The 23,870-nt window shown below is 53.1% G+C and overlaps 1 protein-coding gene across 1 annotated transcript; it reads right to left on the bottom strand.

Moving 5' to 3' along the window:
* Positions 1–5,223: 5,223 nt before the first annotated feature.
* CBLC (Cbl proto-oncogene C) lies at positions 5,224–18,050 on the bottom strand. Its single transcript, XM_054697238.1, has 11 exons — positions 17,698–18,050; positions 14,361–14,507; positions 14,016–14,172; positions 13,644–13,765; positions 12,440–12,577; positions 10,683–10,770; positions 10,013–10,144; positions 8,660–8,821; positions 8,259–8,339; positions 7,052–7,167; positions 5,224–5,332 (listed from the first exon to the last, which is right to left on the bottom strand). The coding sequence occupies exons 1-11, from the start codon at positions 18,048–18,050 to the stop codon at positions 5,269–5,271; spliced, it is 1,560 nt and encodes a 519-aa protein (XP_054553213.1). The 3' UTR covers positions 5,224–5,268.
* Positions 18,051–23,870: the final 5,820 nt, after the last annotated feature.

Genomic DNA, 23,870 nt, shown 5'->3' with positions numbered 1-23,870 from the left:
GCCCGTGCGCGAGCCTCCCGCAGGAGGACCAGTGACGCCGGGCTGAGCGGGGCTGGGCTCTCCCGGTCCACCCAGGAGTGGCCGGTGGCCTGTGTTCACCCCCAGCTGCCGGCCAGCGGCCTGGAAAGCCTCTCCCTCTGTGCCCAGCCAAGCCCGTCCCTGTGGCCAGGGCTCAGGACCGCGCTCCTTCCTGCCTGCCCAGTGGTCTGGAACCTGCGGTTCCGTCTCTTCTCTCCAGTGGGTTTCAGATCCCAGCTCTGCCCGGGCAGGCGTCGGCGATGACAGGGGGGCTGCGGGGTGCTTTCTCCTCCGCTCTCCTCTGTGGGGCCCTCCCTCTCTTCCCCCCATCCAGGGAATCCCAGGAATGCCACCCCCCTTCTTCCCTCCTTCTCCCCTTCTCCCCCTCCCAACCTGGGGGGGGAGGGGGAAGAGATGGGGCTGGCAGGCAGGTGAGCAGGGGAGGGGAGGAAGCCAGGGCACTTGAGAGGAAGGAAGAGGAGCCTGGGTCACAGGTCAGCCTGGGGGGTCACAGATCTGACTGCCCCAGGCTCCCACAAGCCTGGCTTGATTGTCTGCTGGCTGGGGGTGCTGGTGGGGGTGGGGAGCAAGGGAGGGAGACGTCACTGGTTACCCCAGGGAAGCCAGGCCTGGGCACTGGTCAGAATGGCTGGTCAAGCTGGGAGAGATTCCCCAGCCCCCTGAGCAGACTGGGGGCCACTGCTAAGCTGGCTTTGCCAGGAGCCACAGAGGATGGATTCCAGGTCAGCCTGTGAGTGTCCATGAGACTGGTCAAGGCTACTGAGTCACAGCTGACACAGGGCAGCAATTGTTATCCAGGGAGAGGTGACCTTTTCCTATTAGCTTCACCATCCCTTCCACCAGGATGCCCTCCCTGCCCCCTGGCTGGGTGGGGTACACCCCTTCACTTCCTCACCTCAGCCCTGTTGGCTCTGGCTGGTCCCTGTCTGGGGGTGTGTCTGTCACCCCGACTGGGCTGTGGACCTGTAAGGGCAGACCCAGGGCTGTCTCCATCACTGCTACGTCCCCAGCACAAGACGGAGGCACAGAGCAGACACTTGGAGAAGGTCTGCGAGGCTCAGACTTAGGAGCACCCTGGCTCAGTTGGCCAACCCCTCTCAGACAGGCTCCGCACAGGTCATGGGATACACAGGCACACGCTCACTCACGGATGCAGGCAGCCCCGAGCTCCCTGACAAGCTCACACACTGGGACCCCATGCACCCACTGCTCCCCAGCTCTTCTGGCCCTACTGCTTGGGCTGACCCCCTGAAGTGGTCTCTTCCACCTGCCTCAAGACCCCAACCAGATGAGGTCCTAGGTGAGGGGACTATATGGAGAATGCATGGAGAAGTCACAAACACCAGCCTCGGTCCCTCACAGACTTGCAGAAAGTAGTGCTGTGACGTCACCTGCCCTTGTCCCCTACAATTCATTCCCGCAAAATAGCCAGAGGGATCCCATTAAAGTGTGAGTCAGCTCAGGTCACCCTCATGCTCAGGATCTTCCCCTGGTTCCTCTGACTCCTGAAGGAAAGCGAAAGTCTCCTCCAGGAGTCACAGGGTCGCCCATCTGGCCTGTGTCACCTCCCTGACCCCATCTCATCTTCCCTTCTCTTCCCCTCCTGACTCTGCTTTTGCCACCCTCGCCTCCGGGCTACCATGTTTTCCAATCCAGGCCTGTTTCAGCCTCAGGAACTTTGCACTTGCTTTCCTTCTGCTAGGATGGTCTTCCCCCACACAACTCCTCCGGCGCCTGCTGCAAATCTCCACCCCAGTGTCAACATCCAGCATCAGTTCATCCAAGAGGGCCTCCCTGGTGGTGCAAGGGGTTAAGCATAGCACCGTGAAGCTATCTGCAGTCTCTGCAGCACAAGCTCGATTCCTGGCCTGCCAGGGAGCAACCCCCATGGCGCAGCAGAGCTCTCCTGTCTTGCCCACTGCTCACTCAGCAGTGTATTTCAGTCAATCTGCCTGTTCTGCTCCCCACTCTGTCTCTGGTGAATCCTCTCACCCCCCACACCTCTGACCTGTACCCCAGTTCTTGTATGCATAAATCTTTAAAAAAAAAATCATCCAGAGCTTCCCATGACCATCTTTGTAAAATGGGGCTCCTGCTACCCAGTCTCTGCTACTGGCCTTCTCTTACTGCATTTCCCCCCAGAGCCCTCATCTCTGTCACCTATTATTTTATTTTTTTTGCCTTGCACAGAACATAAAGCTCCAGGTTATTTCTTTCACCATTGTCTCTCCAGTGCCTAGAAGAGTGTGTGGCTAGAGGAAGAGCCAAGTAAAAATGAATTTCTTCTCCAATCCCTTTGTTATTGCATGTGAACACACTCACACATTTAAAATTTTTTTTAAAATTTCTTTTGTAGAAGAACTGGGGCGTAGGCCAGAGGTGTGTGTGTGGGGGTGAGAGGATTTACCAGACAGAGAGGGGAGCAGAGCAAGAGGATCTACTGAAATTCACTGCTGAGGAGAGCAGCGTGAGACAGGAGAGGTCTGCTGCGCCATGTGGGTAGCTCCTTGGCGGGGGTGAGAGGGTATCAAGATCAGGACTTAGGGGTAATAGCTCTGAGACTTGACCGATAGGCCACCAAGGAGGTCCACACATTTCTAACGAACTCACCTTCTCTCTTCTACCTTCATCCCATTGCTTTACACACAGTATGGGAAGGTGAATTTTAAGACTCATTCACAGCTCCTGAGACATTTGGAGGGGAATTGGCTATTCCCCAATGATTCCAGACTTGCACCTGGGGAAATACAACTATTGATGGTTTGGGTAGTCTTTGGGAGTCCGGTGAAAGCAATTTTTGGTCTGAGTGAGGAGACAGCTGTGCAGGAAGAATTTAGATGAAAATTTGGGGGGATGAGAATATAAGTATAGAACAAGGGTTACATAGTGATGTTGAGTTTTCAATGGGGTGGACCATAGTGGACATTCTAGGGAGAGCTTTGGGTAGCACTGGCACCCCCCCTACCCATATTGAGAAAAAATTCTGCTTTCTGAAAGCCCTCTGTTGAAACCTACAAGGTTGAGGTTGGTGTTAAGGTGACCTAACTTGTCAAATGTTGCTATAGTGGAGGGGCAAATAGATTGATGGATGGGTAAGTGGATGGACAGGTGGGTGGGTGAATGGATGGATAGGTGAACCGACAAGATGGACAGGTGGGTGGTGGGTGGGTGGGCAAATGGACAATCAGGACCTAATAATGCCAGAGAAGCAGAGACAGGGTAACCTATCCCCTCCTTCCTACCCCCCGTGGCCCTGAGACAGTCTGTTTCCCAAAGATGTCTGCCACAGCATCTTATTCTACATTCAATCTGATCGTGAAGCTCCTTCCACCAAGATGTGGGACCTAAGTCTCCTCCTCTTAAATCTGTGGGGTTTTGTGACTCACTTGCAACCCACAGAATGTCATAGAAGTGACACTGCGTGATTCCAAGATTAGGCAGAAAAGGCCCTGCCTCTTCTGCATGGTCACTGGAGCCTTCAACCACCATCTAAGCAGCCTGGCTCCCTGGAGGCCGCCATGCTGTGGGGAAGCCCCGCCAGTAAGTGGCGGTCTGGGATGGCAGAGGGATGCCTGTTCGCCTGCCCCTAGCACCAACAGATTGCGCTGCTGACTGTGTCTGAGCCAGAATCCCCCAACTGAGCCCTTCCCCAAATCTTGGCCCACAGCAACCATGAGAGAGAACGAAAAGATTGCTGTTGTTTGCCAGTATGTTTTGGTGGGATTTGTTCTAAGCAATAGCAAGCAGACAGCCCGCCTCTGGGGCAGCAGAGGCAGCAAGATGATTAGCGCCCGGTGGTCACTGGGGGACCAGAGTATCCTCATCAGACCAGTTCTGTGGCGTGATTGTGGCTGGGCTACAGTGGCAGGCCAGCTGCCAGTGTTCTTGATCACTTTACAATCCTGGTTCTCTAATCACCCCTGGGATTCAGTGAGTGATCCCAAACCCTCCCCATCAAGTCCCTTTCTGCCCCAGAGGCGGCTTCTGTTGCTGGGAACTCAATCTCTGATGCAGGCCTCCAAGCTCCCTTTACACCAGAACACCTTTCACTCATCTTTCCAGTCTCAGCTGGGGTGCCCCTTCCTCCTGGAAGCCCTCCCTGACCTCCCAGGGTCAGCTGCAGTTCTGGGTTCCTGCAGCCCCCTGTGTTCCCCCATCCCAGTTCTTGCCACTCTGGGTTGTCACTGTCTGGGGACAGGTGTGTGTCCCTCACTGAGGGAGACAGGAGGACAGTAATCATAATCACCGGACTAGCACAGGGCAGGAGCACAGGGGATGCCAGCTGGTTTAAAAGTAGGTGGAGGGCGGCTTGGGTCCTTCTAGGATTAGGACTAGGTGGGGAGACACTTCCCCGACTTGATTTGAACTAGAAGTCAGTCACTCTGGGAGAAGGATCCCAAAGAGAAGCAGAGAGAGGAGAGGAAGATGAGAGCAAGTTGTGGCACAACTGGGTGCTTAACTCTTACGGAAATGTGGGCTCCCTCTGACCAGGGATTAGAATTTGGAGATCTGGATCTGGGTCCGGGCTTTTTTTTTTTTTTTTTTTTTTTTTGCCACAAAGGGGCCCAGGGGTCAGATGCCAGATTTTCTGAGAACTTGGGACTCTGGATTCCAAAGTGCCGAGGAGAGGACTTGTGAGTGTGCAGTCTGGGAGACAAGGTGTCTGGGAGCTGAGACTCTTGGCTCTCTAATCTGGGGCCCCTGGGTTAACCAGGTGGGGATCAGGCCTCAGGGACCGCGTGCTGATGCCTGGCTCCCCCTGGCGGCCCTGCACGTTCTCCACATACCAGAGACAGACCAAGCTTGGCAGTTTATTTCTGCGTCACAGACCCCTTCCAGCCCCTCGGGTGCCCTTTGGCAGCACATCCCTCGGTGCCTGTGAAGAGGAAAGAGAGGTGGTTTAGAGACCGCGGATCCAGGTGAGGAGGGTGGGCAAGGCCAAGCCAATGGAGGGCAGCTGGGTGGGCCAGGGGTCTCACCTGGCCTGCGGGCCCGGGCAGCCACCATTGTCCCCACGGGGGAGCTGGAGGGGCGACTTTCCCTTCAGGAGTTTCTGCAAGGGGGAGAGTTTGATGGGGCCTGTTGATTTCCCAGGCACTGTGTTTTTCTTCCACCTTCATCCCCTCTTCCCTGAGAGCCAGGAGATCTTGGCCCCAGCTCTTTTTTCCACTTACTCTGTGGCTCGCTCCTGGGCCTGGGAGCCGGAGGTGATTACCCAAGGGGCTGTGGCTACAGTCTTAATTTTTGGCAAGGCAAATGGGGCCCGACTTCTGGGGAGGACCAGAGGTGTTGCCTGGAGGGGAAGAGAGGAGGAAATGTCACAACAGAGTTCTAATGGTGCCACATATTTCACATCTTGTCCCCACCAGCGCTTTACCCCTCGCGTCTCTGACCTGAGCGGGAAGAAGTTTCGATTTAGTGGTATTTGTCCATCCATCCATCCACCTACCCACCCACTCAGCCATTCATTCATCCACTCACCTATCTACCCACCACCCAACTGTCCATCCACTCGCCCACCTGTCCATTCATCCATCTACTCATCCGCCCACCCACCTGTTGATCCATTTGTCCATCCATCCATTCACCCACCCACCTATCTGTCCGTTCGCCAACCCACCTATCCATGCACTCATCCGTCTGTCCCTGCATCCATCTGTCCATCCAGCCACCCACCCATTCATTCATTCACTCATTTATCCCATAAACATTCCCTGAGCATCTACAGCACGTCAGGCACTATTCTGGGGTCTGAAGAGAGAGCTTTGACCCAGACAGACAGCTCTGTCGCTGTGGAGCTGATGGGCCTACTGGGCAACAGGCCTACCATGAGCTACCAGTGCATGCCAAGGACACACCCCAGAGAGTGGGGGTGTCCTTCTGGGAGCTGAAACAGGACATGTGTGTGTGACACTGAACACGAGGACAGGCCTCTTGGAGGAGGAGACAACTGGGTAGAGAAGCCTGAACTCAAGGACTTGTCGGGAGTCCTGGTGGTGAGTAGCGGGAGGTGGGCTCACAGGCTGGTTCAAAGAACAGCAGGGATTCACTACTGCTGAGAGGAGTGGGGGGTAGGGCTAGGTGGGAGGATGCTGGAAAGCCAGGGGGCAGGGTCAGACCCCGAGACCTTGCAGGCTGGTAGGGGATCAGCTGGTAGAGGGGAACTGGACTTTAATTCTTGGAGTCCTGGAAAATTGGGGACTTCTGTGTGGTGAGGGAGGGGATCTGACTCTGGTTACTAAGTTGATCTTGCTGACATCATCAAAACCAGGGGCGGGATTGGGGGGCCTCCCTGGTGGCACAGGGGGTTAAGCAGAGCATTATGAACCTATCAGCATCCTCTGCAGCATGAGTTTGATCCCCAGCCAGGGAGCTGACCCACATGGCACAGCAGACCTCTCCTGTCTCGCCTGCTACTCCCCTCAGCAGTGGATTTCAGTAGATCTGTCTGTTCTACTCCCCACTCTCTCTGGTGAGTCCTCTCACCCCCCACACCTCTGGCCTGTACCCCAGTTCTTGTATGCATAAGTAAATCTTTAAAACAAAACAAAAACATGCCACACTTGTCCCCACTCTCCATGGAGACACGGAGGGTGGGTGAGGCCAGGTGCCAGGGCCCTCTGGGTGGTGATGTCACCTCTTACAGGAGCTTCTCCACTGGAGACCAGCAGTGTGGAGCATTCCCAGGCCAGGGGAATACCCTGTGCAAGTCATAGCCGCAGTGTCACCAGGAACACGGCCCGTTCATCCTGTGCACACGGCAGCCCCAAGAGGCAGGGACTGCCTGCAGCCCCATGTCACAGACAAGGGAATCGAGACCCAGGGGCCAGTGTTCTAGTCCTGACTCTGTCACTATAAGCGGTGCGACCTTCAGATCTTTGTACCTCAGTGTCCCCCTCTGCATAATGGGGACCACGGGGAGACCTGCCCCATGGGGGTGGCAATCAACAGAATATGTTCAAAGACAGCTCCAGGCACACAGGGTTATAATGACCCTCACAGTGATATTCACCTTGGCGGAAAGTTGAACGCCCAGGGCTGTCTGGTCTGTGGCAGGTTTGAGGACTGGAGGAGTAGGCGTTGATTGGAATTTGAATCAGGCAGGATTTGGGGAGCAGAGGAAGGGGTCTGCCAGGCAGAGGGCACAGGCAAGCAAGGTGCGATCATCATCTGGCTGGAGTTGCCCTGCCGCCAGCCCTCTGGCAGCGTACCCCTCCTGGCCCTCGGGGAACCGGCTGAGTGCCTCCTAATGTTCCCATTTGCTTTTGGCTGCAGGTCGGGATCTGTTTTTAGCTTCCCCGGCTGGTGTCACCACCACCCCCCCCTTCTTGCCGGCTCTCTTGTTTGCTGTGGTCGAATAATGTTCCCGGACTTCCTGAGCTGTTTGTTTGAAGACTGCCCGGTATCGATTGACTCTGGTGTGTGCTCAGTCCAGAAGCTAACAGAGATCAGCCCCTCCCCAGATGCCAGGGTCCCAGAATATGTGGGGGGTAGGTGGGGGAAACAAAGCTCACTTAGAAAATAAGTAGATGATGGGGTGGGGGGGGAGTCTTTAAGGTCCTTTCTCAGGTTCTGGAATCTGGGCAGCTGTCGTCACCCCTCTGAGCTTATTTCCTTCCGGAAAAAGAGAGGAGCGATTTTCGATGTTATATGGCTGCTGGTAAGACTAAGTTGAACTGGTTCATTCAATTCTAATCTTGAGCACCTACTATATATCGGGCACTGTTCTAGACTTTAGGGATATAACAGAGACGAGGACAAAGTCCTGACCTTCCGGAGGGCTACCACTTGCTGATGGTTACAGGGAACCACCCGAAGCATACCCTCTGCCAGGCAGTGGTGAGGACTATGAAGATGCAGGGGGGCAGGGCACTGGGGGCGGGGGGACTACTTTCAATCAGGTGCCAGGCAAGACCTTCTTAAGGAGAGAATGTAAAGTTGAGCCTGTGGAAAGGAGAGCCAGGCTGAGGGAATAGGTCCTGGGGTGGTGCAAAAGTCCTGGGGTAGGGCAGGTCTGGGATGTTGGGAGGAGAGCCAAGAAGCCACTGAGGGAGAGTGAGTAAGGGAGGGGAAAAGAGAAGCAGCCACAGAGGTGGTGGATGCTTGATTGCAAATCTCAAGTGTCAAGGCGAGTGCCTGGCCTGTCACCCCTGAGCCCCTGCCAGGCCGGGGACCCTGGATCTGATGGAGACCAGAGCCAGTGACCTCAGCTGACTTACCACCTTCAGCTGGCCTTTATTTCTGGGTTTCCCAGGGGACACATCTAGCCGAGGGGGGAGAGGGGGTGCCTTGGGGGACACCTAGGAGAGACAGAGGTTAGGGATAGGGTAGTGCGTCCCAGTATTCAGGGACCGTTCTAGACCTGGAGATAGAATGGAGAATATGAAAAAGTCCTAACCCTCAGAAGGGTTCTGGCTGGAGAAAACCATAGCCCCAGACCCTTGGGGACCCCTAGGATCCCAGAATCCTGTCAATAGCACCCTCCTCTTCTTCCCTCCCCACTCAGAACCAAGAGTCCAGACCCCAATCCCTCCACCCTTAGGCCCAGGGCTTCAGGCCCCAGCCCCTCCTCCCTCAGACCCAGGAATTCCGGTTCCAGCTCATGCTTGGCCCTGCTTACCTGCCCCAGGTCCATCTCTCCATTCTCCTGGTCACTGCTGTCCCCCAGGTCCTCAGCAGTGGCCCTGGCCTCCTCTGACCTCCCCTGGAATTGGTGGATGCTCACGGTCTCCCGGCCTTTGATCTCACAGCGGCAGAAGGGGCAGGTCTGGTTGCAGGAGTGCTGGGGGAGGTGGGAGAGTGTGGTCAGGGTCTCCCTGTCTCCACCAGGCCCCTTGGGACTCCAGGGACCTTTATCTCCAAGAGCGTGAGTGGGGAAGACAGACAGTGGCAGGGAAATGGAGAGCGTGAGAGAGGCGTCCTGAAGCCGAAGATGGGAAGAGATGCAGGATGGGAAGACGGAGGACTGGGCTAGAGCCCAGGCCAGGTGGGGCACACAAAAGGGGCGCCTGGGTGCTGGGAAGTCTCAGCTAGGAATACTGATTCTGTCTGCTACCACTGGGGCCACTGCTGCGACTGAGCAGCCCTTGGGGTTCCTTTTCTTTTTATTGACGTAACCTTGCATTACAAAATGATACAAGGTTCAGGTTCGTCGCTGAGAATTAAGTTCACTGCTACAAGTCTGGACCTTGTGGTTCTCACAATGGCAGGACACAGCTCAGCAACAACCTTCAGGGAACTTGGAAGAACAAATCTATGAGCAGCAGCTCTGGCAAGGACGCACGGTGAGTTCAGAAGGAGGGAGGGCTGGGGGCGATGTCTTTGTTTAGGGGCCGGGTAGGGTTTTGTGGGTTCATTCTATTAGTGAAGTTAAAGGGTAAGAGTGGATTTAGAACGTGGGGTGGAAAAAGTGGGGTGACTTAAGGTTATCTAGGTCACCCAGGGTTTTCTAAAGGGAAACTTTAGGGGTAAGGGCAGCCTGGCTTCTTATCTCGCTGTTGTGCTGGTACAGCTGGCACGGAGTTTGTTCCTGATGGATGTCTTTGATATGGATGCCTCTGTAATCACAGCTTAATGTCAAACATTTACATCACAATAAAATTAATGTCAGGACCTACACCGCTAGGGGGGAGGGGGCACCCTCTTCCCAGCCTTCCAGGAGAGCTGACCCTGGCATGGATCCTCTCTTGTGGGGGGACTAATATCAGCCCCTCTCCCTCCAGAGAGGAAGGCTCAGGTTCAGAGAGGGAAGCCATTAGCCCCAGATCGCTCAGTGAGGGCAGAAAGGGGCATTTTCCAGCAATAATGTAACTGGAGAGGGAGAAGTGGGGGTGACATGAAGAGAGAGATGGAGAGTCCCCAAGCAACCTGCAACTCTCTGGGCCTCAGTTTCCCCATCTGATCAATGAGGTGAATGGGCTTTATCCACATGGAGGGGGAGAAAGGTGGGCAGGCAGGGTGGGGTCAGACCTACCTGCCAGGTAGCCAGGCAGCGGCTACAGAGCAGGTGCCCACAGGGCTTGATCTTCACGTCCTTGTTACTCTCAGCACAGATTTTGCAGAGCTCGAAGGTGGAGTCCATGGCCCAGTACAGCAGCAGCTGCTCCTGGCAGCGAAGACGGGACAGGAAGGGACAGTATCAATCACTGGGGTGCAAGTCGGGCCACAGGAAGTCTCAAAGTCAGCCCCTAACCCGCTGTCAAGTTCGAGGCCATGTGTCCAGGGGCCTCCCCCGCGGACCACTTGTGATGGGACTTGTTCTATACTCAGAGTTCCCAGATTCAGCAAATATATATAGGACACCCTGTTATGAACGACAGCCAGATAAACAACTACCTTGGAGGTGTAAGTATAACCTGAATGTAGCCAGGACTGTACTTACACTGAAAAATTTGTCATTTCTCTCTCACCCGTGAGGTAAACTGATGATTAAGAACTGGCACAGGGCTGTGGTTGATGAATGTTTAAGGGCATTAGTTGTTCTGATGATCTCATCACCTTCGTTTCCTGGCTTAAGCCCATGGTCAGCCAGGAGTGGGAGGTAAGAGCCGTGTTTTCCAGAGGAACAGAGGCTCAGAGAGGCCAAGTAATTTGCTCAAGGTCACACAGCCACCAAGGATGGGGGGCACAGGCCTGGGCCTCACCTCTGACACCTGGATGTGCTGATGGGGTTCCATCTGGCAGAGTTCAGTCAGGTCTGGGTTGTGGTGCCTCCCATCTGGGTAGAGGTAGCTGGGCAGAGTGATGACAGGGTGCTGAGGGGCCATCCAGACTGCCCACCCCAGATGAGCAAGTATACCCCTGGCCCACCTTGGAGACCCAGAGCTCCTGGGTGAGCCTCTGCCCCAGATCCATGCTGGTCTGGGGCCATGCTCCCTCTTTTTTCCTCAAATTGGGACTGTCTAGGGCAAGCTGTGACCCCCCTCAGACAGAACAGCAGGGTTATAAATCCCTCAAGACTCTTCACACTTATTTGAACTCTGGAATCCTCTTCTCCAGTGAAATCTGACCCGGAACTTGGACAGGACAATGGCAGAGGGCTGGAATGCGGAGCCTCTCTGCTGGCTTCAAGTCCCAGCTCTTTAGCTCAGTAATTATATAACTTGGGCAAATGGCTGGGTCGCTCTGTGCCTCAGTTTCCTCAGTTGTCAACAGGGATATAATAGTGTGTATAGTACGTATCGATAGACACATGATAGATCTTCATTATTTGTGGACTTGGTATTTGCCAATTTGCCTAATTGTTAGAATATATTTGTAACCCCAAATCAATACCTGCAGCACGTTTACGGTGATTCCTGGACATTCACGCAGCCGCAAAACCCAAGTGGCTTGACAGGCAGGCTCCCAGCTGAGGTTGACCAAGGCCACACTTGGCCTTGTTTCAGCTCTCAGACTGTAAACCAGTGTCACAGCCTATCTAATGCCACTTCATTTTGCTGCACTTGGTGCCTTTGCTGATTTAAATCCCTCCCTCCCCCCCACACCTGCCATGATGCTGCCTAGTGCAAGAGTCTGTGCTGAGACTTATGGAGAAAATCTCTGTGTGGCATGCACTATGTCCAGGCATGAGTTATCATGCTCCTGCATTGGCTGTGAGGTCAGCGTGAATGGATATGTGTATTAAATTAGGTGTCTTTAAACAGAAACACAAAGGTTTGGATGTAGTGATTGGTTGACAAAAATTGTGTGACCAGATTCTTGCAGGAAACCATCCCCTGGATATGCTCAGTATTTACTAATTCCATCTTTGCAGCAACTTCATTGAAAGAACTCCATGAACGAGAATCAGCAGCCTGTCTATCTATTGCCTGTCATTAGTCAATCATCTGTGTATATCAATTTATCATCTATCTCACATCACCTCAGTCCTATAGAAGTGACTGATAAGAAGGTTCTGGTTAAAGGTGAGGAGAACAGGGAGCCTCATTTAGCTTCCCCCCACAACTCCTGTTAAGGCAGCTTCTGAAAGAGGGCTCGGGCAGCCCCAGTTATAGGCTGAAAACATGGGCTCTAGGCATTTGTTCAGTTCTCTTCCTGCTCTTGCCATCTAGATTCTAGGGCAGGATATAGACATTGAGAAGCAAAAGCCCTTCAGTGTAATTCCCAGGAATGGGGCCTCTGGGGTTGTGCCCTATTCCCCACACTCTTCCGCTCCCTCAGAGCAGCGCCAAAGAACTAGAAAAGGCAACCCTTCCTCGAGACCCTTGTCTGCCACCTGCTGGAACACTGTAGTTTTGTCAATTGAGAATATCAGCTGCTAGAACTGTGAGCCCTCAGACTTGATCTTGGGTCATGCTCCTGGAATGGGAGTTCAGCTGACAGTGCCCCTCCTTTGTGCCCCTAACAGCTGGCCCCACTCCCACTCCCCACCCCCTGGGCTGCCAGGATGAGGACTCACAATCCTTCCTTCTGTCCTTCCAGGAGCACCTCGAACAGAGGTTTGTTGGGAGGTATGGTCTGCAGGATGTTGCCTTCTGAGCTCACGTACCCAATGGCCCACTGTCCCAGGCGAGTGCAGCTGGGCCGGAAGATGTAGCTGGAGGAAGAGGCAGGTGGGGTGGGGAGAGGGAGTGGTCACCAGTATCCCTCTGGAACAGCCTGACCCCCAATTCTGCCAGGGATCCAGGAGTCAAAGCCTTTTCTCCCTTATAACCGAGCTTCCCCACTCTTCAGGTAATGATGTGCTAGAGCCTCTCTACCACTGTAGAGTCTACCTGTTGCTTTTACCTGCTGGCTGCTCCTCCCTCCTTGAGTCTAGAGACGGCTAATTCTGGCCTGGCCCATTAGTGCATCTCAGGCCCCCTGACCATAGTAACTGGAGTTAGTCCTGGGACATTTGCTGGAAATATCCGAAGCAAGGCACCCTGTTTCTAGAGGATGCTAAGCTGGTAAGATGTACAGTTTGGGGTTTCTAGATACCTCTCGTCACCATGAGGAGATACCCTATCTGAGAAGGAAGCTAACACAGAGAAAAGCAGAGACATGGATGAATAGGAACTGGTTCCTGAGCACCTGGATCCAATTATGCCTGAAACCCCACATTTGGTCTTCAAACCAGTTTGAAGTGTAACTCAAAGAGTCTTAATATACTGCTGTCTTGGGGGTACTGCACTTCAGTCCTGCAAAGACCCTCTATTCTCTTTACTTCCTGGTGTTCGACATTGCTCAGCCCCTCAATTATTAGCCCTCTGGGGTGACCCAAGAGATCAAAACTCCTAGTTTGAAATAATTTGAGGATTCAGGTGTTTGGTTTCCCAGTCTCCTACCCCAGCAAGTGAGAGCCCCATTTCTCTCCTCCCTCAGACCCAGGAGTCCAGACCTCTAGCGCCGCTGGACCCAGAACATGGGCTCTGATCTATCAGAAATGGACCTCATCCTAGGGCAGGTCAGATATTGTTCAGGAGGTCCTGGACAAGGGGTGGGGAGCACGGGGCACTCAGCATTCCACCTTTGAGTTCTCGGCTCTCTGGGGTCCCACGTACCTCAGACCTTCAGGTCTTACTCTTTGCAGGCTGTTTGGGCTTCCACCACACCCCAGCCCTGACCCAGACCCATTAGCACCTCCAGCCTCTGCCTCCGCCTCCTCAGACCGACCCTTTTACCTGCCTGGCTTGTCCCTGTAAGCCTGCAGACGTGCTTGCACCTCATCGTATGTGAGGAAGGCCATGTAGCCTGGGTGGTTGACTGCCAGGAGCTGCCAGTTCTTGAGGAGTGTTGGCCATGGCTGGGGTAGGGAAGCGCTTGGGTGAGGGAGGGACCAAGGAAGTGGCCCACAGTCCTCGTAGCAAGTGAGGGCCCCAGCCCTCTTGTGGTGGGCCTTAGGCCTCTCCTTTTTACACAGACCCCAGAGCTTTCCATCCCCAGGACACGGGAGTCTGGAACCCCAGGTCCTCCTCTCTTAGACCCAGGAGCCCAGACCCCCAAGCTCTTCTCCCAGGTCTGAGTGTGGGCCTCCAGCTTGGACTTTCTCTGACCTGGAAGAGTCTGGTGAAGATGTCAAACTCAAAGATGGACACGTGACCACTGCAGGTGAGGTCCATGGTAGAGCGTAAGGCCAGTGCTGTGGGGCCTGACTCCACAGGGTGGCAGGTGCACAAGAGAGACTCAAACTCGGCCCAGGGCAGCACACACCTGGGAGGGGACAAGGAGAGGCAGCTGAGGCCTCTGGAAGCCTAGCATGGGAAGTCTAGGAAGGAGACACCTGGGAGCCTGGGCTCCCCGGGGGACTGAGGGAGAGGGTTTGGGGACCTGGGGCAGAGGAGGGATAAGGCTGGATGAAGCTCAGAGGAGCGGATGCCCCAGGGTGGGTGCTTACTCACCGCGTTCCACAGTGTTCCCTCCAGAAGGTGTGGGCCGGGGCCTTGGTGAGCTGGTACATGTGTCCACAGTAGTTGCCAGCAGGGAAGAGTGCGCTCAGCTCGGCGTGCATGTGGCTGAAGATCAGGGCGAGCTTGGCCAACTGTCGCCTGCAGGGTGGACTGTGAGGTCCTTGCTTTGGAGCTCCCACTGACCCCGCCATGCTGGGTGGGAAATCCCCACTGGGAAAAGGCACCCAGACCCTCTGCAAGGTACCAGTTCAGGGTCAGAGTTGGTGCCTAGACTGCCTGCTGCCTCCTCCTCCAACTTCAGTTTCCTGGTCGTGATGGAAAAGGGGGTGCCGCCCTCTATGCCAGTCATATTCCAGCAAACAACCCCAGGCCCTGCCTGAAGGCCCTGCGGGCTGGAGAACAAGCCTAGCCTAGTCAGATGTGGGGAGCAGAGGAGCTGAGAGCACCCTCTTGGTTTCAACCTCACCGTATTGTGAATCCCTGGACTCGCCCGTCTCCCTGCCTCCCTGACCTACTACTAACAACATGTGGCAGCACCTAACTACTAACATGTGGCAGCAGCGAAGGTCACTCTGAAACCAAGCTGCGTGATTGTGGGTAAGTTCCCATGTTCCCTGCAAGCCTCAGTTTCCTCAACTGTGAAATGGGCATCATATCCTCAACTGTGAAATGGGCATCGTAACTCCAGGATAAGGCCCAACCCAACCTCAGGTGAGCCAGGAGGGTTCTTACGTGCCTTCCGAGCACTTAAAGTCCCACAGACCGGCACACAGAGCCAGTGACGTTAATTGTTATTACTGTTATTATTTATGCTAAGAGCCTACTTGGGCCAGGTCTGGAGGGCCCTAATGCTTCTAGAAGCTGACAGTTTCTAAGCAGCCTCCCTTCCCAGAGCCTAGCACTGGGTCGTCTAGTATTATAATCACTCATCTCCAGGTGCTAGTCAGAGCTAGGAGGTGCTTTAAACGGGAAATACCAGAGGCCAGACATTTAATGCAAAAGAAAATAAAAGTGTGATCGTAGTAGTTGCTCTATATTAATTACAAGTTGATATGATAATATTGTGGATATAGTGAGTTAAAGAAAATGTTACTTAAAACTCATTTCACTTTTTTTTTTTTTAAAAGCTCTTTGTGGGCCTCCCCGGTGGCGCAGCGGTTGAGCGCTGGGTTGCGAAGCTGCCTGCGGCCTCTGCAGCGCCAGTTCGATCCCTGGCTGCTCCCCAGCCATGGGAGGAGGGTCCCACATGGTGCGCAGACCTCTCCTGCCGCCCGCTGCTCCCCTCAGCAGTGTACTTCGGTCCTTCTGCCTGCTCTGCTCCCCGCTCTGGCTCTGGTGAATTCTCTCACCCTCCCGCGCTTCTGACTGTACCCAGTGCATGTATAAACAAAACAAACAAACAAGTAAATAAATAAAACATGCCTCTATAAAAAAAAAATAAAAATAAATAAAAAGCTCTTTGTTCGGGCCTCCCTGGTGGCGCAGCGGTTGAGCGCTGGGTTGCGAAGCTGCCCGCAGCCTCTGCGGCGCTGGTTCGATCCCCGGCTGCTCCCCGGCCACCGGAGGAGGGTCCCACATGGCGCGCAGACCTCTCCTGCCGCCCGCTGCTCCCCTCAGCAGTGTACTTCGGTCCTTCTGCCTGCTCTGCTCCCCGCTCTGGCTCTGGTGGATTCTCTCACCCTCCAGCGCTTCTGACTGTACCCAGTGCTTGTATAAATAAATAAAATAAAAATCTTTAAAAAAAAAATAAAATGGCTAATTAAAAAAAAAAAGCTCCTTGTTCTCTACTAGAAATAGAAAAACTACATTGGTGGCTTGCATTAGATTTTAGTGGAGAGTGGTGGTCTAGAATCTTCTTTCAGGAGTTGCTGTAACCCCCAGGACTCTGGAACGCTAAGCCCCTGAGCATCCAGTACAGCGGTTCCCCATGCAGTGATAAGACCCTTCTAAGGCCCTTCTAGAAATTTACTTGACGCAGTAATTAGGCAGTAATTAGGGTGGGGAGGTTACATTATGGGGGACAATCCCCTCTAGCTGGATTTGCCCACATCCTGCTCAACTGCCAAAAGTCTCATCTCATATTAAGGTGGTGGGAATTGGGCCTCCCTGGTGGCCCAAGGGGTTAAGCACTACACTATGAAGCAATCCAAAGTTCCATCCCAGCCGGCCAGGGAGCAACCCACATGGCGCAGCAGACCTCTCCTGCCTCACCTGTTGCTCCCCTCTGCAGCGTATTTCAGTCAGCCTGCCTGTTCTGTTCCCTGCTCTGTCTCTGGTGAATCCTCTCACCCCCCGCACCTCTGGCCTGTACCCCAGTTTTTGTAAGCATAAATAAATAAATCTTTAAAAAAAAAAAAAAGATGGTGAAAACTCATAAAAAATCTAAGCCTAGAATCCAACTGTGTCTCCCAAAAGCATTTTGGGGGCACATTTTAAAGTATGCTGATTGTACAGAAATTCAACTCTCCTAGATCTTAAGGGGGAACTACCTGATCCAGCAATATAGTGATTCCACGTATGGGTACAAGCGCCTCACTAGTCAATTTTGCCTTTCAGAATAACCACAATTGTGGCTTTGTGTTTTCATTCAAAACCCAGATAATTTTATTATGAGCCAACGTTTCTTTACATAACTCCCTCATAATAGTTTGGGGGTTGGAGTGATTTTTTGAGAATTATGGGTAGAGAGGTTCTTTAACCTATGCCTTTCATTTCAAAATAAATTTAAGGAGACACAACAAATTATTGGCCTGGCAGGGTAGAGAGACATGGGCTGGGATCTCCTGAGTCCTTGGCCTCAAACCTCCTAGGTCCCGGGCATTCAAGTGGCCCCTTCCTCAGAGTTCAGAACCACCACGCAGCCTGCACACTTCCCACAGCCCTCCGTCTGGGATTAGCGGTTCCCCAGACACTAAAGTCCAGGGGTCCCTGTGGGCTCCCCAGGTGCAGAAAGTGGGGGAGGGGGGCCTGCCTGGGCAATTTCTCCAGAGTTGTCAATCAAACCTTTCACATTCAGGAAGCCCCCTGGGCATCCCACATTCCTAGGATGACTGCCTAAGGCCTCCGGGAGACCAGGAGAGTGGGAAGGGGGTTGCTGAATGGCCAAGAAGGAGAAATGGGCTGAGGGCACAGGTATGCAAGAAAGGAAAAAAGTGGGTGCGCGGGCCAGTCTTCCAGGCTATCTCCGGGAGGAAGGCTTGGGCCTGGATTCCTGGGCTTGAGGGAGGAGGGGCTGGGATCTGGACTCCTGGGTAAGGAGCAGGGCCTGGAGCCAGACCTGGGCCTCACTCTTGACCCCACCTTTGCCCTGGGACCGATAACAGCTCACCTGAGGATGGAGCCCGGCCGGAAGAGCTCGTCGTTGGCCATCTTTCGGTCCCGGGGCGGCAGCAGTGCCGCTACCTGCCTGCTCTTGGCCTCCAGGTTGGCTAGGTAGATAACTAGAAAGTCCCAGGCACCCCCGGAACCCTCCGGGCCGCCTCCTCCGGCCGCCCGCCAGGCGTGAGCCACGTCCCGCAGCAGCTGCGAGATGCGGGGCAGCAGGTAACTCAGGGACGGGGGACTCGAGGCGAGGCGGGGGTCCTCGCATTGCTCTTCCAGGCGTTGCAGCAGCCTCACCGCCCGGCCGAGCATGCGGGCGGCTCCGGACTGCCGGCCTCGCGGGGCCGCCGCGGCAGCCATGGGTCCCTCCTCAGCCGCCCTGGGCTGATGGGTGCAGCGAGGAAGGCGCGGCCAGGCCCAGCCCAGGATGGGGGCGGGACCGGGCGAGACAGGTAAGGGGCGGGCCCTGGGAACCCCGGAAAGGGCCCCAGGGATCTGCGTTTCAAAGGGGAGAGCGGCTGGGACTCAGTCACCTGGACTCCCTAGAGATGGGGTTCAAAAGTCAGATGGGAGGGCTCCCCGGTGGCGCAGCGGTTGAGCGCTGGGTTGCGAAGCTGCCCGCGGCCTCTGCAGCGCCGGTTCGATCCCCGGCTGCTCCCCGGCCACCGGAGGAGGGTCCCACATGGCGCGCAGACCTCTCCTGCCGCCCGCTGCGCCCCTCAGCAGTGGACTTCGGTCCTTCTGCCTGCTCTGCTCCCCGCTCTGGCTCTGGCGAATTCTCTCACCCTCCCGCGCTTCTGACTGTGCCCAGTGCTTGTATAAACAAACAAAACAAAACAAACAAACAAACAAATAAATAAATAATACATGCCTCTTAAAAACAAAAGTCAGATGGGGTGGGCTTCGATGGGCGACAACTGAAAGGGACACCTGAGTGGGTGAGGACTGGCGGCAGGCTTCCTGGACCCCTCCAGGGAGGTGAGGCTTGGGAACCAGAGTTTCAGTGGAGGACGGGTAGAGAAAATCTGGGACGGGGCCTCCCTGGTGGCGCAAGGGGTGAAGATGCGACATAGGAGGCTGTCAGCAGCCACTGCAGCACGCGTTCGAGCCCCAGCCAGGGAGCTACCCGCATGGCGCGGCAGACCCCTCCTGTCTCGCCCGCTGCTCCCCTCAGCAGTGTATTTCAGTCAGTCTGTCTGTTCTGTTCCCCACTCTGTCTCTGGCGAATCCTCTCACCCCCCACACTTCTGGCCTGTACCCCAGTTCTGGATGCAAAAATAAATAAATCTTTAAAAAACAAAAAAAGAAAATCCGGGACATGTGTGGGGGTAGGAGTTCGGGGTGGGAGCTTAGCTAGCTGATCCTGCAGGAGAGAGGCGCTGGGACCTCGCGTTCCTGGCTCAAGGTCAGGATCGCATTGTGCTGTGGCATAAAGGTCAGAGAGCTGAACTCTCCTGGAGGAAAGGTCTGGGAGGATGGTGAGATCTTTTGTATCTGAGAAGGACGGCACAGCGTAACCAGATCCCTGGGTCCCCCAGAACAGGGTACAAAGGGAGCAGGACTTTGGTGACAGTGTCCCTGGGTCCCCACGAAAGGGGCCTGCGGGAAATCAGATTGGAGTGGCGACACCCAGACGTCCAAAGGAGGCAGACTCCAAGAGGTCCAAAGAGGAGGCGAGAAGCCGCGGCTTAAGAAGGCGGGGCCCGTGCCGGGCTGGTGGGGCGGGGCGTTGGGGCGTGTCTATACTTCAGGGGTCCCCGGGCAGCGCGCTGAGCGGCCACCAGGGGCGCTGTGGGCTGGGCTGCCCCGCTCTCTCCAGGCATCCAGACCGCGTCCCTGGGCATCCCGGTCAAGTTCTGGTTGCAAATATGTGCGTACCTAGAGAAAATCGAATAAAAAAATAATAGTATTGGGCCCCCCTGGTGGTGCAAGGGGTGAAGAGGCAACCTATGAAGCTGTCCGCAGCCACTGCAGCACGAGTTCGATCCCCAGCCAGGGAGCTACCCACATGGCGCAGCAGACCTCTCCTGTCTCGCCTGTTGCTCCCCTCAGCAGTGTATTTCAATCTGCCTGTTCTGCTCCCCATTCTGTCGCTGGTGAATTTTCTCACCCCTCATACCTCTGGCCTACACCCCAATTCTTGTATGCATAAATAAATCTTTAAAAAAAATAATAGTAATAGCTAGCATTTGTTGACAATTTTCTCAGGGTTTACCTTTTTTCATGGAATTCTCAAAAAACCCCTTGAAGTGGAGGGAGGGCGTTTCCGCTACTGCACCCCATCCCTTCTTGAGCTCCCACCTCCCCACCTCTTAGAATCTGAGAATCCCGGAATCTTAGACATTGTATCTCAGACTATGCAGAGACGGCATCATTTTAGTCAGATGCCAGGGTCTACCCTCCAACTCCTTGAGTTCAGCCCTATCTGAACCTCAGTTTCCTCCTCCAGAAACTACTGGCCTGGCAAAAAATTCATATTTCCCACTATGTCAAGGTGTGGAGGAGGAGCTAATGGAAGTCCATCGAACCCCTGACAGAGCAAGTTCATCGCCAGTTACATCCTTCAGAGTCCTGGTTTGTAAATACTTTTTGCTCACTTCTGGACATTAAACAACTGAAGCAAAAATTTTCACAGGAGAATCCTCACCCTGACTATGTGCAGTTGCTCTAAAATCTATTTAATTCCATTTCATTAAAGGAAAAACTGTGTTTGCAACCCACTAAATAGTCTTCACATCCCACTAATGGATTTTGTCAGGTGTTTTGAAAAATACTTGCCCTAAGAAACACCAAGAGACATGTGCAGGAAAGTTCATTACATCCTTGTCCAGAATAAAGGAGGTTGGAAACAAGGTAAGCGTTCACCACCAGCAGAGGGGCGATTACATTGTGGTGTACTCTCACAATGGACTCCCACACAGCAGCTCACATAAGTGAATTGGATATACACGCCAATAGCATGAGTCATAAAAACGTAATGATGAGTGTACTGGCTTGAATGGTGCCCAGCCCCCACCTCCCTGCCCCGCAGGCCACCTCGTAGCCACTGGAATGTGAATGTCACCTTATTTAGAAATAGTCTTTACAGATATAACTAAGCTAAGATGAGGTCACACTTACTTAGGGTGACCTCTAAATCCCATAGGACTGGAAATTTGGACACAGACACAGGTACCCACTCAGGGACAAAGTCATGTGATGTCAGATACAGACATTGGAGTGATCCATCTGTGGTTATAAACCAAGGAATGTCAAGGGCGGCTGGCAAACACCAGAAGCTGGAAGAGGCAAGGAAGGATCCTCCTTCAGGGGCTTCGGGAGGGAGCATGCTCTGCCCTCACCTTGACCTGGAGCTCCTGGTCTCCAGAACCGTGAGAGTCCATTCCTATTGTTGTAATCCACTCAGCTTGTGGTCTTTTGTTATGGCTGCGCTTGAAAACTAATGCAAGTAAAAAGAGCCAGACCAGAAGGATTGTTAGAGCACCATGTCATTTAGATCAAGTTAGAAAACCTGCAAGCTATCTATTATTCAGAGAATGCCTGCATGTGATAATGGTACCAAGACAAGCACATTCACATTGAACATTAAATGCAGAATGTGGAGAAGGAAAAGGCTGGACTGAGAAGGATTCCTGCTTTATTTTTAAAAATCTGGGTCAGGGCCTCCCCTGGTGGCGCAGCAGTTGTGCACTGGGCTGCGAAGCTGCCCGCAGTCTATGCAGCGCTGGTTTGATCCCTGGCTGCTGGCGAGGGTCCCACATGGCTTGCAGACCTCTCCTGCCGCCCGCTGCTCCCCTCAGCAGTGTATTTCGTCAGTCTGCCGTTTCTATTCCCAACTCTGGCTCTGGTGAATTCTCTCACCCTCCCACGCTTCTGACTGTACCCAGTGCTTGTATAAATAAATAATCTTAAAAAAAAAAAAAAACGATAAAAAGAAAAAAAAAATCTGGGTCAAATATGACAGAATAGTTAAGAGTTCACAGAGTTGCATAGTAGATACAAAGGAAGTAGATGATGTGAAAAGATACTCTATCATTAGCCAGCAGGGGAATGAAAATCAAAACCACAATGTGTTACCACTTCACACCACTTGAATAGCGACAATCCAAAAGACAGATAATAATAAGTATTGGAGAGATTGTGGGGAAATGAGAACCCTCATACATACACTGCTAGCGTGAATTTTTTTTTAAAGATTTGTTTATGCATACAAGAACTGGGGTGTAGGCCAGAGGTGGGGGTGTGTGTGAGAAGATTCACCAGAGACAGAGTGGGGAGCAGAACAGGTGGATCTACTGAAATACACTGCTCAGGGGAGCAGCAGGCGAGACAGGAGAGGTCTGCTACGCCATATGGGTCAGCTCCCTGGCCGGGGATCAAACTCATGTTGCAATTGCTGGCAATATCTTGATAGCACTGTGTCTTTAACCCCAGCGCCAAGCAGGGAGGCCCTGCTAGTGGGAATACTGAATGGTGCAGATAGGGAAAACAGTTTGGGCTATCTTCAAAATGTTAAACATGGGGTCATCTTATGATCATATATATATATATATATATATATATATATATCTCTGAGGGAATTGGAAATATGAATCAACTCAAACATTTGGGGAAACAACCCAAATGTCCACCAACTGATAAGGAGGTAAATTAAAATCCATACAATGGAATATTATGTAGCCGTTAAAAAGAAAGCAGTACACTCACGTGTCAGTGACAGCTGGCATACATTCTGACAGGAGAGCATCGTTGTGTGACGGTCACAGAGTGTAATTACACAAACCTAGATGGTACAGCCTGTGACACACCTAGCTGGATGGTGTATCCTATCTAAACCCCTGTTGTGTATGCTCTCTGTCATTGACACAAGTGAACATAAGTGACACGACTGTACTGACCCATGCTGCAGTGTGGATAAACCTTGAGAACATTATGTCAAAATGAAAGAGGCCAATCACAATGGGCCACTTTGTGATTTAATCTATATAAAACATCTAGAATAGGCAAAGCTGGGTTTGCCAAGTTCAGGGAGGGGTACTAGGGAGGTGCTACCACTTTTTGGGGTGAAAAAAATGTTTCAAAATTGACTGTAGTGATGATTTCAGAGGTCTCTGAATTTACTAAAATCATTGAATTGTTTCTTTCAAACAGCTGAATTGGATGGTACCTATGTTACTTTCAAACAGTTGAATTGGATGGTTATAGCCCAGAAAAGCTGCTAATAAAAAGTGGAGGCCAGGATGGTCACAAGAGGGCGCTCTAAGCACAGGTTCGCCTCTTCCCCGGGGAATGCAGGTTCTCAGGCCACGCCCCCAATGTTGGCCACACCCCCAAGGCTCTGGCCACACCCCAAGGCGGGGTCTGAAGCCGCAAATTCACCCTTCTAACTCCTTAAACGTGGATCAGATCAGCATGCACAGACTTAACAACTAGCATTAGAAGCAAAGAACCTTAAAACTAGACTTTCAAATTGGGGGTTTTCATTAAAAATCATTGTTTTCTTTTTTGACATCATTTTGAACTTACAGAAAGCCTGCAGGAACAGGACAAAGACTTCTTGCACACCCCTCACCCAAATTCACCAATGATTAACAATTTGCCAACTTGCTTTGTCATTGGCTGTTCCCTCCTCCAGTCCCCACCTCCCTGTCCCCCATTTGAGAGTAAATTTCAGATATTAAGCCCCTAAACACATGGTTGAGTATTTTCTTTTTTTTTTTTTTTTTTAAAGAGGCATGTATTTTTATTTATGATTTATTTATTTGTTTGTTTTGTTTATACACGCACTGGGTACAGTCAGAAGCACGGGAGGGTGAGAGAATTCACCAGAGCCAGAGCAGGGAGCAGAGCAGGCAGAAGGACCGAAGTACACTGCTGAGGGGAGCAGCGGGCGGCAGGAGAGGTCTGCGCGCCATGTGGGACCCTCCTCCGGTGGCCGGGGAGTAGCCGGGGATCGAACTGGCGCCGCAGAGGCCGCGGGCAGCTTCGCAACCCAGCGCACAACCGCTGCGCCACCGGGGAGGCCCATGGTTGAGTATTTTCAAGCAGAAGGACATTCTCTTCCGAGGTCACAGCCCAGTAACTTACAGCCTTGGTATAGTTATCAAAAACCAAAACCTGTAGCAGCCAGCCATACACTCACAATGCAGCATATATTCAAATTACTCCTTGAACCCAAAG

Source organism: Talpa occidentalis, unplaced genomic scaffold (assembly GCF_014898055.3).
Source record: "Talpa occidentalis isolate TD23 unplaced genomic scaffold, MPIMG_talOcc4v2.1 talOcc4.17, whole genome shotgun sequence".
In the NCBI taxonomy this organism is placed as follows: domain Eukaryota; kingdom Metazoa; phylum Chordata; class Mammalia; order Eulipotyphla; family Talpidae; genus Talpa; species Talpa occidentalis.
Note: the sequence above shows the minus strand (reverse complement) of the source record. Positions and strands in the feature narration are given on the sequence as shown.

What these genes read in the sequence shown, in the direction of transcription:
- CBLC (XM_054697238.1), bottom strand. Translation starts at nt 18,050, where the DNA reads ATGGCTGCCGCGGCGGCCCCGCGAGGCCGGCAGTCCGGAGCCGCCCGC. An exon ending in TCTTCACCAGACTCTTCCAG is followed by an intron (nt 13,766 to 14,015) that starts GTCAGAGAAAGT and finishes TCCCTACCCCAG; the next exon opens with CCATGGCCAACACTCCTCAA. An exon ending in GCGTTCAACTTTCCGCCAAG is followed by an intron (nt 5,333 to 7,051) that starts GTGAATATCACT and finishes CTTCCCCTCCAG; the next exon opens with GCAACACCTCTGGTCCTCCC.